The 19,885-nt window shown below is 47.6% G+C and overlaps 1 protein-coding gene across 1 annotated transcript in view; it reads right to left on the minus strand.

Moving 5' to 3' along the window:
- The window catches only part of Dnai1 (dynein axonemal intermediate chain 1), a 78,767-nt gene that overhangs the window by 14,003 nt on the left and 44,879 nt on the right, over positions 1–19,885 (minus strand). Inside the window, exons 10-13 of the mRNA XM_008842449.3 lie at positions 17,889–17,973; positions 12,776–12,893; positions 12,450–12,493; positions 2,469–2,716 (exon numbers count right to left, since the gene is read on the minus strand). Of these exons, the coding sequence (XP_008840671.1) occupies positions 2,469–2,716; positions 12,450–12,493; positions 12,776–12,893; positions 17,889–17,973 (495 nt within the window). The remainder of the gene's footprint in view (positions 1–2,468; positions 2,717–12,449; positions 12,494–12,775; positions 12,894–17,888; positions 17,974–19,885) is intronic.

The following is a 19,885-nucleotide window of genomic DNA, read 5'->3' on the forward strand; positions in this document are numbered from 1 at the left end:
AGTCGTTAGCTGCCATGTGGGTGCTGGGATTCTAACCCAGGTCTTCTGCAAGAACAACCAGTGTTCTTAACCACTGAGCCGTCTCTCCCGCCCTGGGCTGTAATTTTCAAACTATGCTCAGAGGATGTCTGAGGAACCTTGGGAAGGTACCACAGGAGACTGGGAAAGTGATAACTGGGGACCCTTAAGCAAGCCAGGTCCTGATTTTACCAGAACTGCTCTGCTCTCACTGTTTTGATATATTGTACTTTTGTATTAGCCTTTTATTTGAAGCCATTGACCTGTAGTGCTCAAGCTTCTTTTTTTTAAATCTTTTTTAAAATTTATTTTTATTATGCCAGGCATGGTGGCACACACCTTTAATCCCAGCACTTGGGGGGCAGAGGCAGGTGGATCTCTGTGAGTTCAAGGCCACCCTGGTCTACATAGTGAGTTCTAGGACAGCTGGGGCTACAGGGAGACCTTGTCTCAAGAAGACCAAAAAAAATTATTTTTATTTTATGTGTATGAGTGTTTTAACTGTATGTACGTTAAGTGCATCCTTGCATGCAATGCCCACAGAGGCCAGAAGAGGGCAATGGGCTCCCTGAAACAGATGTTAGGGGCAGTTGTTAGCTGCCATATGGATGCTGGGAACCAAACCTTGGTCCTCTGGAAGAGCAGCCAGTGCTCTTAACCACTGAGCCACCATCTCTCCAGCCCCATGCTCAAGCTTCTTAACTAGATAAACACACTCAGGACTGGGTGTCTGCCCTTTCCTTAGGTCTTCCTCCCCTCTCACACATGCTCTGAACCATGTGCTGACATGTTTTCCAACAGGCCACTCTTCTTAAAGCCCTGTATCATTGCACAGTTTCTCCTTTTGTTATAGTGACAGCCCTTAAAATCCATCTCAGAGGTTACTTACTTCCCTAGAAAGACCTGCCTGGCCTCCTGCATCTAGTCTCCATGCAGGACAATGTGCCCCTACATGTAAATGGATACTTTAGCGCCTGCAATCTGCCCTGCCCTGGCCAGTCTGTGGCTGTGATTCTCTCCTACTAAGAATTCCAGAGACTAGGCCCTTGAGCATTCTCAGCAACCACAGGAGCAAATGGGGAGGAGTTACTGAATGTATGAATGAGGGAGGCCATGAGAGGAAAAGAAGGAAACAGGAAATGCACAGATGAATGAGTGACAGATTATATGACATGATTCCAGCCAAGAACTCTGACTCCTGTGTTTTACAAAGGCAGCTGCCCTGTTTTCCTGACAGGAGAGAAGAAGAGCAAAACACTTTGTCCAGGTAAGATTCTGTCTTCTGGGACCATCCAATAAAAGGAATAACATGTCTTTTTTATGCCCTATTTTCCCCTCAACCTGCTCTTTGATTTAGCGAACATAGTAGAGTGGGTGGCTCATCTGGGCCTCTTCCATAATCCTGGGCTTGAGGAGAGTAGTCAGGTCAACCAGGGCTGCTTCTTTCATGCTTGACCTTGGGCTATCTAGGCTAGCAGGGCAGGGCTCTAAAGTCTCTGGAGACTTCTTCCTCGGACCTGGAGAGAGTTCCATGTACCTGGAGGTAATAAATTGGGAGGTGGACTTTTGGATGTCAGGGCTCCTGTATTTACAATCTTGAGAAGAGTGGGGTAAGAAGGCATATAGTTGGAGGGCTGCCTCCTTCCCAGCATCTGCCCCAGGCTCTGGGTTGAAGGTTAAAACTGAGAAGACACCATGTCCCTAGACCTGGGCAGCCTGATCTCTGCTCAGGCCTGTTTAGAGCTCAGATCTAGTTCTTGGGGTAGTAGATCAAGGTGCATAAAAGGTTGGTACACAGAACCTTCCTGAAGACTGAAAGGGTAGGAGGGCAGAGAAAGACAAGAGCCCCTCCCTTGTATTACCTGATGAGCCCAGAGACTTTGGGCAACTTGAGGCAGTAATCCAACCTCAGATTTTCCCTGACCTGCCCATGGGGAGGTCTTCAAGACACAGTGAAGGGCCTGGTCCCAGAGTGAGACAGCCTTGCCTACCTTGTTAAGCCTATCTGGAGAAGCTCAAGAACGTACATCACTTACCAGACCCTCCAACCCCATGCAGAGGGCAGGCAACAGGCAGTATCAACCTGTCTAAGAACATCTCCAAATCTAGCCCAGGTGGCAAGGGAGAACCCCTGTGGGGTCCAGGAACCTTAAAGATAAGGACCTGTACAGGCCCTGAAGGCTTCCAAGTATGGCCTCTGAGGTAGCGGAGGCACCCCTTGGCAGACAGATAGGGCTCTCCTAACAGGAACATAAGGGCAGCAGACTCTTATGGAAACCTTTTTACCTCCAGATTCTTGCCTTTTGCCCTTCTCTGTCCCTTCTTACAACCAGTTCCTGGGCCTTTAAGCTGGTACCTGCCTTCCCCAGTCCCTTACTTGTGACTTCCCTGGGGTCCCACCTCCATGGTTCCCAAGCGCACATGCTTTTCCCATCAGGTCCCAGGCTGACCTGCCACACAGGGTCCGTATGCTTGCCAGACTTGGATGTGCTGCGGAAGCAGGGCTGCAAGTGAGGCTTCTTGAGGTTGTAAATGGCTACATTGCCATCGTAGTAGCCCACGACCACCAGGTAGGGGTGGTCCATATGCATGTCCAGACACATGATGCCACTCTCACTGCTGAAGATGTACTCAGGAAAACTGGGGTTCTTCATGCTGTAGAGTAGCAGCATGCCCCGGCTCTGCTTCATGAAGTCATCTACCCAGGGAAGATGAGAGGCTACAGTTCAGGATTTACCTGTTCTGTCAGGGGGGGCCCCTTGCCTGCACCCCACTAGATGGGCAGGCTCTGCCTGGCTCTGACTGGCAGAGAACCTGGGACTCCTCTCTGGCTTTCATTTTCTGACTGTGAAATTTGGCCATCCCTTCTGACAGACAGACCCAACAACCAACCAGTAAAAGTGGGAAAGCTGATCTGGGACAGTCATTCTCTGTTTTCTCTGGGGCACAGACACATAAGCTCAGAGAGTTGCTAAGTGAAGAATGTGAGTGGATCGGGAAGGTGTAGTAACCTTAGCAAGGATTTGAATGCCCAGCTCAGGGGTGGGCTGCTATATAATACACACCTAGACAGTACCCATGTCCCACCCAAGTCCTTAACCAAGGACAGGGACTAAGCACGCTATTGTCTAGGTAGGCCTGCTGGTGTAGCCCAACTACTCAGAAGCTGAGACAGGAAGATTGCAAGTCAGCCTGGAAAACTTGGTTTAGACCCTGTCTCAAAATAAAAATTTAAAAAAGGAATGAGAAGGAGGAAAGGAAGAGGGAGGAGAGAAGAAAAAGAGGAAGAAGAACAGGAGGACGATGACAGTGAAGCTGGGGCTGGGGGTAGGGACGTTGGCTCAGCAGTGGTGAACTTGCCCTGGTTTCAATACCCAGCGTACTATTGTTTACAGTGAGCCCCATACCAATCCCTATAAGCATCTTCTAACTCTAACTCCAAAGTTCCTAGGAGTAGCCTGTGCCCTGGTTCTAGGTCAAGCAAGTCTGGCTTCCACAGGCCCATTCAGCCTGAACACAGATTTTGGTGATCAACAACAACCCTCTCTGCAAAAGTTCTCTTCCCTACCTGCCCCACGTAAAAAACACACGGTCCCATTCTCACTCTCATTTTTCTACACACTTGGTGACCACCCTGAAATGCAGCCATTGAGCAGCACACAAACCCAATCCTCCTGTCCAGCTTTCTTGCCACCAATCCAGACCTCCTGCCTTCCCAAGCTCAGAGGAGCCAGAGCTGGAGAGGTGGAAGGCTAGTGTGATAGTCCCCTACCTCGCATCCTTTTGGCCTTTCTACCTTCCTTACTCCAGTGCTTCCTTTTTTGTGCCTGATAGCTGCAGAGCCATGAATAGCAAAGCAGTCAGACACAAGATGTGGAGCCCGTGGTTGAGGGAGATGGGGAAGCAACCCCAACTTGACTAGTTTTGCTGAGTCTCTCTGTCTTGTTTCTAAGGCTCTCCCTTACTAAGGGAGTAAGCATCTCAGTTGAACTCAGGGACCTTCTGGACCAAGGTCCCTAGATTCATGACATGACTTCACCTACTCTACCAGATCCCAGTTATCCCCACCCCAGAGACACTACATAGACCAGGTCTGTGGGGAAGCTCATCTTCCCTTGCTGGGGCTAATCATCACAAGCTCTGAGGCTCTGCTCAGGAACCCCTCTCTAGATCACTTGTAAGGGAGCCAAGCATACAAGGAGGGGCTGCACTTACAGTGGAAGTTTCTAAGGTCCACCCTGAGCCTGGAGAGGGCACTGTTGTTCAGGAGGGAAAAATGCTTCTGCCCTGGGGAAAGTGAGCCTTCTGGCAACCATGAATAGCTCAAGATGCCCTGTAGCCAAAGCCACAGTAGGGGGCTACCTTGAGGTAGGGAGGAAGGAGCTGGCAGTACCTTACCCTGTGAGACTTCCAGGTAGGCCCAAGGGTTAATTCTCCATGGGAGGAGATCAACAACTAGCTGAAGGAATTGCCATTCCTGCCCAGAACATGAAGGATTGGAACTGGGCAGTATGACCTTCACACTAGCTCCTTTTATTCATCAAGCAAATCCTAAACACCTGACCTGCTCCTCCTGCCCTCCCATTCCCTCATCCTTGGTGCATCCTGCAAGGTCAGAGATACTCCACCGCTAGGTCTTCCAGCTGAGAGAGTAATTACCCAGGTAACCACCAGGCCAGAGATAAGCCACTGGGGCTCCTGATTCTACTTTGCACTGACCAAGATTGATAAAAGGTAGGAGGTGGACAGACAAGTAAGAGGGAGAATGAGAGACTAAAGCAATGGGTGGTCAAGCTGAGGCCTGGTCCCTTAATGGGCAGCAGTGATGAGCTACTTTCTCTAGACAAACTCCTGTAGACATGCACAGTATTCGTGACCAATGAAGCCAGGAAAGGCGGGTAGGGAGTCCTAAGGCTGGCTTAGTAACTCTACATGGAGGACATCTCTGACCCACTTGCTGAACCACTGGCAGCTGGAGTCATGACCTCCTTTTTTTTTTTTTAAGGCAGGGTCTCACTGCCCTGGCTGGCCTAGAACTCACTGTGTAGGCCAGGCTGACCTCTGTGTAGACCAGACCAGGCTGACCTCAAACTCACAGAGATCTGCCTGCCTCTGCCTCCTGAGGGCTGGGACTATAGGTGAGTGCCACCAAGCCTGTGGCCTAATGGGAAAACTTAGGCTCAGAAGAGAAATAGTGTACTTGAGTGCATAATATATGTCACATGGTGTTTGTCACACCTAATATCCTTTTTTTTTTTTTTTTTTTCGTCTTTTTGAGGCAGGGTCACCCTGTAGCCCCAGCTGGCCTGGAGCTTACTATGACAACACTGGCCTTGAACTCACAGAGATTCGCCTGCCTCTGCCTGCCGAGTGCTGGGATTAAAAGCATTTGCCACCATGCCTGGCAGCACCTAATATCCTTTAATAGCTGAAACTATCTTTTGCTGGTAATCTGGTTATTTATTGTATGTGTGGGGAGGGCGTACATGTGCTACAGCATGCCTGGGGGGGTCAGAGGACAGCTTGAGGAGCCAGTTCTCTCCTACTATGGAGTCCAGGAATAAAACAACTTAGTTCATTGGACTTGGTGGCAAGTGGATATATCTCCTGAACCATCTCTCCAACTCTGGTAATCTGGTTTTTACATGGAGGTGGACAAAGGAGGGGAAAGAGCCAGACCTAATAGCGCTGTGGTTATTAGCAAAGCCAATACAAACCTTCCAGGTTCTAGACAGTGTGTAAGAGACAGGGCAGTCAAGCATAACAAAGAGAATGACTGTGCAGAGAAAATCAGGGATTTTATGAAGGAGGGACACAAAGAACATCCAATCTCTAATTCCCAGGTCACTTGCATGCTGGAATTAAGCCTTACTTCCTCAGTTTAGCTTTAGTGGTCTCTGTTACTTGAAACTAAATGAGTCCTCCTTTATACAGAGATCATAGTTCTTAGCCATGGTTAGCATATGTGTTTGTGAATTTTAGTTCAAGGCTCTTTCTGCCAAACCACAACAGGAAAGCAGATAAAAACCTCATTTAACTGGGGTTCCTCTTGACTCTCTAATATTGTAAACTCCTGATTCTTGAAGTCAGTGGCCCCCTGAGATCTCATGACTCAATTTTTCAGGTATACCCAGTGTGATCATAGCCCAAACCCCCAATAGTCTCAGCATGATTTCATCATCTTCTCTTCTAGAAACCCTTTATTGACATTATTACTCAAACAACCAGTGAATGGGCTGTTAGTGTCATCATTGCCCAGTCTTCCAACATTCCTAGTATGGTATCACCAGCCAGGGCACCAGCAACCTAAGGATTGCTAAGCCACCCAACATTTGCAGTACATCACTAACAGGTCACCAGAAATACAGTATGATGTTAATATCATATAGAGCCTCAGTTACCAATGAGATTGGAAGCTTTGGGTCTTGGTCCCTGGGTACTTTATTCTTCCTTTTAAAAAAAGATTTGTAGTTTATGTGTATGTGTATTTGCCTGCATGTAGGTATGTGCACCACATGTATGCAATGCCCATGAAGGCAAGAAGAGTTCGTAGGAGCCCCTGGAAATGGAGTTGCCAGAGGTTGTAAATCACCATGTGGGTGCTGGGAACTGAACCCAGGTCCTCTGCAAGAGCAGCAAATGCTTTTAACTGCTGAGCCATCTCTCCAGCCCTGGGTACTTTCTTCTTAATGCCATAAGCTTCCTAGTTCCAATTACCCAGCTGGGACCCCCAGCTTCATCTTCCATTTTATAACAAGGTGAAGACTCTAGTCTGGGGCCAGTAAAGAAATTTTAGTGTTCTCTAGACTATAGGGCTCCAGAACTATGTGTGACTGGGTATAACAAAGAGGAACAGAGGAAAGTAAAGATCTAGGAATGAGAAAATCTACTAGCCTTTGAAGATGGTCTCTGAAAAGCCTTCCAGACTTTTCAACCACCAAGGGCTTTGCCTTCTGAGAAAGTGCTATTTCCTACCATCAACAGGTCATCCTTAACCATGAAAGATGGAGAAGAACGGATGTCAAAGATGGAGCACACGCTGACTTATTCTTTCTGATAATGGAGTCTGCTTCCTACTAACTCTTCTCTACTTCATAAGCACTAAGGCCTCCTGACTCTCCTCTTCAAGGTTTGGGGAGGAGAATCAGCTCCTATTGATAGAGCCTCATTTGGCAATTCTCAGAAACCCAGAATCTCAGGAAAGGGGAAAGTCTCTTTCTCTCTCTCTCTCTCTCTCTCTCTCTCTCTCTCTCTCTCTCTCTCTCTCCCCCCCCCCCCCCCCGGGTGTGTGTCTGTGTCTGTGTCTGTGTCTGTGTCTGTGTTTCAATACTGGGTATTGATCTAGGCAAGTACTCTTCCACTGAGCTATATCCCTAGCCCTCTTTTTACTTTTTATTTTGAAACAAGGTCTCACTAAATTGCCAGACTGGCCTTGAACTCACTCTGTAACCCAGGCCATGGACTTGCAATCCCCCTGCCTCAGCTTCCTAAGTAGCTGGGATTACAAGTCTATACTACCAGGCCTGGCTTCATTTGCATGTCTTTTTAAAAAATATTTTATTATTTCTATTTAACGTGTATGAATGTATTGCCTGTATGTAAGTACACCTGTGTCATGCCATGCCCACAGAGGTCAGAAGAGGGCATTGGATCCCCTGGAACTGGAGTTACAGACAGTTGTTTACTGCCATGTGGGTGCTGGGAACTAAACCTCTGCAAGAACATCCAGTGCTCTTAACCACTGAGCCATCTCTCTGGTCCTCATGTGCATGTCTTGGTCTTTTGGAGACAAGGTCTCCCTGTAGCCACCGCTGGCCTCGATCTCACAAAGATCCATCTGCCTCTGCCTCCTGAGTGCTGGGATTAAAGGCATGCACCACCACGCCTGGTGGATTGATATCTTCTTAAACTGGAATCCATCACTGGGGGCCTCAAACTCATAACCTCCACCTCTATCTAGCACAGCTTTAGGTCTGGGGGTGGGTGCACATTGTAGAACATTCTGGATGTCAGAAGAACTCCTACTTAGGACTCAAGGAGAGCAAAGCACTCAGAGGGCATGTTGGGGCATGAAGCTAAGGCCAGGTCAGTGGTCAGTAGGAAGTCACTGCAGAGACAAGGGTACCATGCCAGCCTTGGCTGGCAGGCTTCTTCTCATACTGTAACATCCTAAATGAGGCCAGCCTAGGACTGGCTCCAAGGCAGCAGCTGTTTGATGACTCCCTTATTAAGTAATGTTAAAGGCACTTGGAGGGGGCGTGCAGTGGGCAGAATAATGCCCCCCCCAAATGTCCACACCTTAATCCCCAGAACCTATAAATGTCACTTTGCATGGCAAAAGGGACTTTGCAGATGTGATTAAGTTAAAGACCTTGAGATGGGGAGATTATGTTGGATTATCTGGGTAGATTTAATGTAATCACAAGAGTTCTTATAAGGAAAGGAAAGAGGCAAGCAAGTCAGAGAACCAGACATGACGGCAGAAGCCGATGTCAGGATGATGCGATTGCTGTCTGGAAGAGGGCCACAAGCCATGGAATGCTGGCAGCCACTAGAAGATGAAAACGTAAAAAGAAGCAGGTGCTCTCTGAGAGAACACAGCCCTGCTGATACCTGATTTTCACTCAATGAAACCAATCATGAACTTTTGAACCCTGTAAATCAGAAAAGAAATCTGTTGCTTAAGCCATTGTCATTGTAGTCATCCGTTGCAGCAGCAATAGGAAATGAAGATTGGAGACATTCAGGGAAAGGTGGCCCAAACTCTACTTTTAGGAATCAGAGCAATGGTACTTTTTTCTGCTGTGATTTAGAAGCACTTCTAGAAGTCAGAGGGTATAGTGTGGTCTTCAGCTCTTCTGACAACAGTGAAACACTCTCTCAATTTTCCACACCCCAGCCCTGACACCTTGGACTCCAGGAACAGAAATGCCCCCTTGTGTTGGGATTTTCAACATTTCCAGAGGCAGGGGAGCAGCCCAAGGCTGGCTTGAGAAGGAGCATTGGTCCCTGGTGGGTTCCAAACCTCAGACGTGGCCCTGAGGCCTCAGAGCCCAGCTGGGTCCAGGTTCTCCAGTAGTGGGCCTTTCCTTTCTCATTGAATTGGAAGTCATGTTTAAACAGTGCGGGAAATAAGAGCAAGGTCTTGGAGACAGAATACATCAAGTGGGACATTTAATTTGATTTAGGGAAAATGAGGCAAACATTTGAGAACCTAAATAACTAACCAGTAATTAAACCAACAACCAATGCCCTTGCACTACAACCCAGCAAGCACAGTGGCCTTTATGGACTGTATTTACAAAGAGACCTGACAACATAATTAGTCCTGTAAATTTTATGCAGCCTGCAGCTGAGGAGTGATGGATTTTGTGTGTGGAGGATGAACGGGGAGAAATGAGGTGGATGAATTTCCATTTTCAGTAAATGAAATTAACATTGCTTAATTAGTGATGCTGACAAATAAATGACCGGGAAAAATTTAAAACCTTATGAGTATGTCTCTGGCCTGAGAAAGTTCAAGGGACAGAGCAGCAATGAGTTTAGTGTTAGGAGTCTGGGGCTGCTCTTGGCCTCTTTTGAGGGTGCTGCCCCAGAGAAAGGATAGGCTAAAGGTCAATTAGCTCCCTTGCCCTCCAGTATGTGATCTGCTGGGACCCTTACTGCCCTATTTCCTGTGGGATAGCCTCAGGATCATGCAGTTTCTAGGATCCATTCTGCCATCTCTGCCTGACAGACCATAAGGAGTTTCCATTTCCCTGCTATGAGCTGGCTAATGAACTGGAAAGGACCCCTCTAGTATAGCAGGCTGGCATAATTGCATCTAGCCTTTCTGGCTGCCTCTTCCTGAACCAGGTCCCTTTGTCTCTGGTATCCCACCACCTGCTTTCAGTTGTTGACACTTTCTTCAGTGTTCTGGAACATGGAGTCTGGACCTACACGGCAACCCCCATCTCTGCCCTTTAAGTGGCCTAGTATGCTAGTACAGGAAGCCCTAGAGAGAAGGCAGGTGTGGCTGCTTCTGTGAAGTTGTAGACAACTACCTACATAGCCTTTTCTCTACCTACTTGCTCCTGACCTGATTCCAGACAGTATGCCCTGTCCTGAAGATGTGATAAGTCCCAGTTCTTCCTACAGTATATGCCTATACTATCAAAGTGTTATGTGGCTAGGTCACAGAATAAACATCTAGGGATTCCAGGGAAAAGGAAGCTTAAGAGATCTGAACTGAGCTTACTGGGGTCAAACCCTAAATTCTCATTCTGTTGTTTGCCCTCAGGCAAAAAAAAAAAGTTTCTGGGGGTTTGGTATTTGGGAGTTTTCAGAGTCTGTCCAGATGTTGTTCCTCACAATGACCCTGGCCAGCAAATAGGGTGCCCTCTGCCTGCTTCAACCTGAACTCTCCCTTCTATGGAGGCAAGAGCACGGGCTTCCCCAAGGTGACCTCAGGAGCAAATTTGGGAGAATTCCTGAGGTCCACCCCAGGCTGACTCTGCTTAGGCTTCTGAAGGTAGTTCTGTTAGAGATGCTCATCTGAAAGCTGGTCAGTAACTCCTGTGCTAGTGACAGCAGCAAATACCACTGCCTGCGTGCTGGTCCCTAAGAGAGATTCCCCTAGCTCCCCCCTACTCTGCCCAGGCCCCCAGAGGGGTATGCAGGGAAGTCAAGGGAGAGAATGATGAAGCAGTAACAACTGGCCTTTATCTGTAAGCGATCCTACAGCTTGCAGGGCACACTATTCACTCATGTGGGCTGCCTAATGACTCTGGGATGGAGGCCTGGCAGATGGTCAGTCTCGTCATGTCACCAATGAGGAAACCAAGAGTCACGGTACATCACTGAGAAGCGATCCTTCAGGAGGAGGTCTTTGGCTACCAGTGAGCTCCACTGAGGCATATGGTTGGCATATGGCCTTAAAGGACTAAGGAAGGACAAAGAGACCCTTCCTGGGTAACTGCTTGCCCAAAGGATGCCACTGAGCCTGTCAACTCAAGCCATCCACTTGTGGAAGGTGGTACCCTTCTCTACTGTTCCTAAGGTGGCTAATACCCATGGATGACCACCATGTGACCTCAACCAGCTGACATGGCTTTTAACCTTGGCTAGAAGAAGATGGGTTGGAATTTATAGAATTTCTTCTCCCACCTCTGGGGTGACTCCCACATCCTCACCTCAGTCTCAAGCCAAGAGGCCTGGGCTAAGAACAGTGTGACATGGGGGGGGGGAATCCACACCCATTCCTGGGAGGGTCCACCCAACCCCCAGGCTCTGTTCCAGGCCCAGTAGCTACAGCAGAGAGGGAGGAATGTGCTAGTTCCCTGCCAGAGGGGGAGGGTGCTTCCCATTTGGCAACAGCCCACCCTCAGGAGTAGGGACACAAAGCAGGCATTTAGGGCATCCTCAAAGGCAGCCCAGACCACAAGGTTGGGACCAGCTCCAAGGTCTCCTCCCTGAGAGGAATGACAAACACCAACTCCTCCTCGGCCCCCTTTGCTTACATCCCCTACCCTGGGCAAAGAATGGGCAAGCAGGAGCTCTAAGGGGCAGTGATCAGGAGCTTGTATGCCTGCCAGCCAGCAGCAGCTTGGAGAACGCAGGGGTTTCTCTGTTTGTGGAAGTGGTTCCTCCCAGCCAGAGAAAAAGCTGTTAGCAGTGGGGAGCTGTGCCTGACTTGATGTGTAGGAACCTTCCCATTAGGAAGGAACAGGAAACACCCAGGCCAGATCAGCAGTAGGAGATTCTGGTTGGCCCAGGTAACATGAAATAGCAGCAAACTGCCTAGACACAGTTACCACTGTGTGCTGCCTCCTGCCTTCAGCACGTCCTGGCAGGGGCAAGAAGAAACACCTGGATAGCCAGAAACAGAGGGCTGAACTTCAAACATTTGCCTCATCTCCCCTCTACCCTGGTCAGGAAAGCCAGGTGAAGAGGCTGACAGAAATCTTCCATCCCACTCCCCAGTATGGCTAAGGTCCTTCCCTCTCTCCTTGGCACACCTGTACCAAGTCTCCTAGCCACTGGTTTCAGGTCTACAATTCCTTCCTGCACTGGACATGTCCCTGCCGTTCTGGAATTCCTTCAGTGGTTTCCCCTCGGGAGGTCTAGCCTTCTCAAAACGACTCACCAAGCCCTTTGAGGGCTGACCTTGGGCCCCTCAACAACTTCCTTTCCTGCCATATCGCTTCTGCTTGCAGGCTTGTCCCACACTGGCCCTCTCTGTCTTTGAGGCTCGATTGGCATATTCAGCTTTATATATTCCTTTGCCTATCACTAATTGCCCATATGATTGTGGGTCTTCCCCATTAGACTATGAGCTCCCTCTGAGGCCACTGGCTGTGTCCTAGTCATCTTGGTATTTCTCATACCTGGCAAAGAGGAATCTGGTACCTGCTATTTGCATTACCGAATGAACGAAGACCTAGATTACTTACAGGAGCCGTGTCCCACTGCAAACAGATCCTTGTACTTTGGATTCCTGCAAAAGAAATATGAACCCATTGACACAGAAATGGACATGGTCCTCCCATAGTCATGAACTTTCCCATGGGCACTACACAAAAGACAGATGTCCAGCTTAGATTCTTGCCAATTGCGAGACCCTATATGGTCCTAAAATCCAGTAAGAATCCAATCCTGTTTTCCTTCACTGTGCCACGTGTCACATTCAAGGTGTTAAGTGTAATAGGAGGGGCTGCTCTGGACTTGGCACGCTGTGGGCCGTCTGGGGCTCTAGGTTTGCTGCAATGTCTGTACTCACCAGCAGAGGGCAGTGACAGCCAGGCGCTTGGCTTTGTCATTTTGAAACTTCCAGAGAGGCAGCAGCGTACCCTCCTGGTCTCTGTATTCATCAGCAGTATCTTCATAGTACTTAAAATCTTGAATACAAACAGACACAGTCAGCCTGGGGACCAACACGTTGCAGAAAATCTAGGCCCACTTCTTTTTTATTATTTTTATTTTATGTGTATGAGTGTATTGCCTACATGTATGTGAGTGCACCCGTGTCGTGCAATGCCATGGAAGTCAGAAGAGGGCTTCGGATTCCCCTGGTACTGGAGTTAAGGACGGTTTGTAGCTGCCATGTGGGTGCTGGGAATCGAACCTGGTCCTCTGCAGGAGTAAGCAGTGCTCTTAACCATTGAGCCATCTCTCCAGCCCCATGTTTCATTTCTTTAGTGTGTCCTCTTCTGTCCCTTTGCTTTTCATCTCAAGATCTCAGTGCCTCCCCAGGTCCTCTGCAAGAACAGTCAGTGCTCTTAACCGCTGAGCCATCTCTCCAGCCCCATAGGGGCCACTTCTTATTGCTGATATCTCATAGGGCAACATAATGAATCTTTGTCTGGGACTGGGATTAATAGAAGCACCTATCTCAAAGGATTATTGTGAGAATATAGATTGAGCTAATATATGCAAAGTGCCTAGAAAAATGTCTGGCATATAAGCTACTTCTGTATATTAGTTGTTGGAGGAAAATTCCAACAAAGCATCCGTATGCACATAGACAGAATCCCAGCTTGCAACTCTCATCCTCATGAGCTTTCTCAGTGCTTTGGAAGGCTCTTATTGGAATGACCAGATTTCAAGAGTTCAGCTGCCAGAGACTGATTAATAGTTCCATTCATTCTGCTTCCTAAATCCCTAAAATACAGCCCAACTTTATATCCACTGCCAAGCTTCACTGTAATGAAGCCGCCTGGACCCCCTATGGTTCCCCAAGCTCAACTTAGTCTTCAAAGTCGCCTTCCCTTTTCTCTAGTGAGGAGAAAGCTTCATCTTTTCACTTATCTAAACTAAAAATCTGGGTAACACTTGACTGATCTCTTTCTACCATTTCTTATATTTTCTCCTGTCATTTTAATCTATTCATTCTTTTTTCTAAACTCATAGCTACTGCCTACCTAGAGGTCCCTAAATCCATCACTTAGCTATTGCTGCCTTCCTCTTCCTCCTCCTCCTCCTCTTCCTCCTCCTCCTCTTATTCTTATTCTTATTCTTATTCTTCATTCGTCTTTTTGAGACAGAGTCTCCCTGCAGCCCCAGCTGACCTGGAACTTGCTATGTAGACCAGGCTGGCCTTGAACTCACTGAGATCTGCCTGCCTCTGCCTCCCAAGTGGTGGGATGCTATTGCATTCTTCTAATGGGTCTCTCTACATCCCTCCATAGCCCCTCCTTGGTCCCTGTTCCTCAGGACTAGCAGATTGAGAGAATCTTTACCACACCACCACCCCCATGCCACTGAAACCTCTTAACATTCTCGTTGAGCAAGAGCTTTCTGGTCAGACCATGGCTCTTGACCACCACTTCCAAGTCCTTTTTATCCAACTGTCCTTGTGCCCTCTCAACCAAATACTGCCAATGAGTTTTTGTCTTATGTTTCTGTGTGTGTCTACATGCTTTCCCATGTCTACAACACCTTGCCTTGTCTGACACATTCCTACTCCTTATCTGATTGACCACCCCTTCTTCTGCAAGGTCTGCTTTCTTTTTCCTTTTCTTTGAAAATGGAATCCTACTTGCAAAGCCACAGCATGTGTTGCTTATCAACTCTCTGTAGGGAGAGCTGCAGAGGGATGGGGCTTGATTTGGAGAGGAGGGGGGCACATTAGAGGGCCTGTAACCTATTATGACTATATTGTCCAAGCTAGAGTGGAATTTCTGGGCTCAAGTGATCCTTCCCCTGAGCCTTCTAAGGATCTGGCACTGCAGATTTGTGCCATTACATTGAACTTTTTTTTTAAACCAGGGTCTGGATCACACTATGTAGCACAGGCTGACCTGGAACTCGTAACAATCCTCCTGCCTCAGCAGCCTGAATGCTGGCATTACAGGCTTGAGTCACCACATCCAGCTCTTTTGAGTAGTTGATTCCTTTCTCTATTCCAGCCCTATCTCTCCTCTACTGAAAACATCTGTCACAGTCTTTTTGCTTGTCTTTATGCCACACAGCTCCTAGACAGTAGGAACTATGTTATACTCATCTCTGAGTCCCCCAGTGGATAGCACAGGGACAGTCACGGGGCAGACACCCAAAGACTTTTCAAAGAATGCAACGGAATAAAGCAATGGAAGAGAGATGGTGCTGGGTCTTCTTTCAACCAGGATGACCAATTAGAATGAACCCTTTCACCAATATGGTCAAAGGCATGGCCAGGACATTGCCCCAGCCCCTCTCACAATGCCCCACACCTAAGGCCATAGGACTATGTCCAGCCTCAGAACTGTCTTGGAACAAAAGAAGATTTGAGTGGTCAGAAAGGCCTGAGCCTTGATCACATCAAGATTCCTGAGTTTGGGGTAGCTTTGAAAACATCTCATTTCAGTGCGGAGATTAATTGGTAACACTTCTCTATTTTCACTTCTCCTTCATGATTACACTTTCCCAAAGGCAAAACACTATGCAATTAAAAAAATCAAAGTTCAATGCATTTTTATGTGACTGTGTTCTTATAAATGAAAGTAGTTCACAAGGCCAGTTCCTCCATGGATATTAATCAGGTTTGCAGCCCTTTGGAGGGCCACTTGCAGAGGCTGGGTTGCAGGAAGCCAAGCTGTGTGAGTGACAAATTCATTCACAGCTGCTGTGTACTTTGACAGCTTTGAAAAGCACTCAAGGTCGTTTTCCAGTCTGAATGATAACTAGGGGGCTTGTTTAGGCTGCTGGTCTTGGCAGCTTTAGTTTCTGTGTCCCACGGGTGAGCCATGAGCATCAAGTCACCAAGAAGAGCCCTGGGCTGTCAGCAAAGAAGACCAGCCAGCAGCATGGAGTTGCCAACTCTGGGGAGGCAGCTGCTCCAAATAAATGCACAACCTCTTAGGGAAATACAAGCCACTTGGGAATGTGCTGTTCATACCATGGGAAGGATTCCGTTTCTTTGGCACTGTCAAAGACACCAGAATTTCCCAAGCCCCCAGAACTGAAGCATTTCTGAATCAATCTCTTTCTTCACCTCATCACTAATTAATCACCAGGATAGATCTATTGAGTGTGTTCATTTGAAATTGCCCCCTCCAGCTCAGTGGCTATGTAGCCCAGCAGAGAAGTGTTTAGGCAAACTATCCACAGGGCTTGTGTTCGAGTTCTGGCTCTACCGCTCACAGCTCCTGCTAGCTGTGACTTTGAACAAGTGACATCTTAGCTTGAGTTTCTTGTGTATAACATGGGACTAATAATGTTATTCATTTCAAGTGTAACTGTCAGGAGAGAAAAATAGTATGTACAAATTTGCACAGCCCAATGCCAGCACATGGGCCCTTTTCAGCGAGCTCTGGTGCTTGTTTTTCACTATTTTAACTCTCTTTTTGCTCCATTCCTTATACTGATGGCATGGCAAAGCTTGTTCCACCCCATACCATCACCTCTGCCCCTATATTCTACCCAATTACAATCTCCTCCAGCTCTGCTCTCATTGGATTTTGTCTCTGCCTGGCACCTGGCAGGTGTTGGTTTCTCTCAACTGTCTATTGAAAACACTCAGAAACCCAGGTAGTATTCAAGGCTCTTTTAAAACTGGCTCCCAGGCCAGGCATGGTAGCATACTCCTTTAATCCCAGCACTAGGGAGGCAGACTGTTCTCTGTGAGTTAGAGACCAGCCTGATCTACACAGAAAGCTCCAAGCCAGCCAGGGCTGCATAGTGAGACCCTGTCTCAAAAAACAAAAAACAAAACAAAGAAAAAACAAACAAGCAAACAAAGGGAACTGGAGAAGTGGCTCAGCAGTTAAAGAGCACTGGATGCTCTTGCAGAGGACCGGGGTTTGTTTCTCAGCACCCACATGGTAACTAATGACCACCTGTAACTCCAGTTCCAGGGAATCTGATCCCCTCTTCTGGCTTCTGCAGGCATTGCACAGCATAGGTGCACTTACATACATTCAAACAAAACATTCACTCATACTACATAAAATAAAAATAAATTTAAAAAAACAACAGTAGCAACAACAACAACAAAAAAACCCTGACTCAAACCACCTCTTCAGCCTGAACTCTTTTTTAAAAAATATTTTATTATTTTTATTTTATGTGTATGAGTGTTATGCCTACATGTAGGTAAGTGCACCTGTGTCATGCAATGCTGTCAGATCCCCTGGAACTGGAGTTATGGACAGTTGTTAGCTGCCATGTGGGTGCTGGGATTCAAACCCGGATCTTCTACAAGAACAGTCAGTGTTCTTACTGCTGAGCCAACTCTCCAGCCCCCCGTCTGAACTCTTACCATTTCCCAACAACTTCTGTTTGGGTCCATGAGCCTGCTGCCCCCTGTACCCAGAATCCATTCCTGATCTTCCTCATCACTGAGTCACTACTCATGCCATACCCTGCCAAGATCACCGTCCTCCTGCTATCCTCTCACTCAGACCTCTGCTTATCACCTGGCACCTAGCTCAGTCCTCTTAAGCCATCCTTGACCTTTCCTGCTCATCCTTTATTTCTCTTTTGCTCTTCTTCAAGGGGCCCCAGAGCAGTTCCTATCTGTTCTGTACATTCTAGCATTGGCATCCCCAAGCCAACTGAGTGAAGACAAGAACACAAGCTCAAGACCTAAATGTAGGTTCTCCTGGCCACTCACTGAACAGATAGCTTTGGCCTTTGCTCCTTCATGTGCAAAGTCAGAATAATCATCTCTGCTCTGCCTGCTTCCCAGGGCCATTGGGAGGATTGGATCCCTATTGTGCAGGTCATTTTGCTGCACCACTGTCAGATCCCATCACTGCACCCATTGTTCCTTTATTCATGGATAACCTGCCTAAAGTCTTAGCACTTCAAGGACATCCAGGGGAGGAAGGAGTTTTTTCCCTCCCCTTTCACTGTAGAACTTAGCATGGACTACTCAAATACTAGTCTTTTATGAGGGATTTTTGAAATCTTACCCTGAGCAACATCATCATATGTGTTCTGGTTGACCATCCGCTCCACAATTTTAGCAGCTTGGGACACTTTGGAGATATCATCACTCTGTGGGGATACAGAAACCACATGTCTTCATCAGCTGGCACCTGGCAAGGTCATATGCCTGAGCCAGAGCCCAGATTTGCAGTTGGTTTAGCAATGTCACCCTGGGGTTACCTATCCCAGTTGACTCAGAAATGGTTTACTGTCCACTTTACCCCCAACCACATTCCAGGAGCCCTTCCCTTCCTTCACAGGGGAACAGGTTCAGTTCCCAGAACCCATACTGGGATGCTCATAACCACTTGTAACTCCAGCTCCAGGAAGATCCAATGCCTCTGGTCTCCATGGGCATGACATTCATGTGCACATACTCCCCCCGCACACATGTGCACATAATTAAAACAAAAATACATCTTGAAAAGAGAAGTACAAAGAGTTTAGGGCAATGGCTGGAGGAAACAAGCTGAAGGGGTATCCAGAGGGTGATCTAGGTTCAGGCCTGTGGCTCCTAAAGATCAGCATTCCTGATAGTGTCCATATCAGGCTGTCTTTAAGAGATGAGGTTCTAGAGCCAGCAAGATGGCTCAGCAGGTAAAGGCACAGTGGGTAAATGCACTTGCTGCCAAGCTAGATGACCTGAGTTCCATCCTTAGGACCTACATGGTAGAAGGGAAGAAATCACTACTGAAAGTTGTCCTCTGACACACACACACACACATACACACACACACACACACACACACACACACACTGTGGCACATGTGCACAGACACACAGACATACACAAAAACACACATGCACAATAAATTAAAAATAATTTAAAGCTGGGCATGGTGGTGCAGTCCTTTAATCCCAGCACCTGGGAGGCAGAAGCAAGAGGATCTCTGTGAGTTCAAGGCCAACCTGGTCCACATAGTGAGTTCCAAGCCAGCTGGGGCTACCGGGAGACCCTGTCTCAAAAAGACAAAAAAAATTTTTTTAGTTACAGAGACTAGGTTCTAGATCACAGAGACATGTATTTCTCTCCTAGCCCACTAAGTAGGAGCTGGATGAAACCCTGAGCAAGTTACTTTGCTTCTCTGAGTGGCAGAGTCCTGTGACAAAGTGAGGGTAGATGGCGGTGTCTCCCTTAGAGACCACTGTGAGGAGTAAACACAACAGTGATTGTTGTGATTTAACCCAGATCCTGGTGGCAATGGGAGAAGCAGTCAGAGGAAACACAGATACGTGGTAGAGGCTTTCACATTAGCATGTGGGGACTGGCTCATGGAGGGCCTTTTGCCACACTTCAAACTAACTCCATTTATCTCAGAAAACTGGGTAAGGAGGACAGACATTGGAGTCCACAATTGCAGGGCTTAGAGTTCACAGGGTCTCAGTTGCTCTTCCAAATTCCTGACCCCAAAGCACAGTCCTCTTCCTTCTCAGCTTCCTGGTGAGCTTGACTCTTGCCATATGAGGCAGTGCTTTCTGTGGTCAGATGATCAGTTAGCTGAAACTCGCCTCCCTGGTCTTCTACCTAGTCCTAACTTTTTGTTCTGGCCATAGGGGGGTATGTATCTGATGACTACTCACTCCTCTGAGGTAGCAGGAGAATGACATTTCTCCATGTCAGCACTTCCTAAGGTGCCCCTTCCAAGCTCCATCAGGTATGATGTGGCATGTTACCAACTGTCACCACTTGCTGGTATTGTGTATATACATTATCTTGGGTTTGCTCAACAATTTTACAAAGTAAGAGCTATTAAGATCGCTTCACATTTGAGTAAGCCTCAGTTTCAGAAAGCTCCAGCTCATAGGTATCAAAGCCATGCACGATGTAAACCCAGGTCTGCAAACTCTGGAGCCTCATGCTCTTGTCCCACTCTGAGAGCCAATCCCTTGAAAATCTGACTATGCTCTGCTTGTCCTGGGAGACACACAGCCCTAGATGTGCTCGGAGGAGAGTCCAGTGTAACCCACTTCCATTGGTCTA

Source organism: Nannospalax galili, unplaced genomic scaffold (assembly GCF_000622305.1).
Source record: "Nannospalax galili isolate Female #2095 unplaced genomic scaffold, S.galili_v1.0 scaffold341, whole genome shotgun sequence".
Taxonomy (NCBI): domain Eukaryota; kingdom Metazoa; phylum Chordata; class Mammalia; order Rodentia; family Spalacidae; genus Nannospalax; species Nannospalax galili.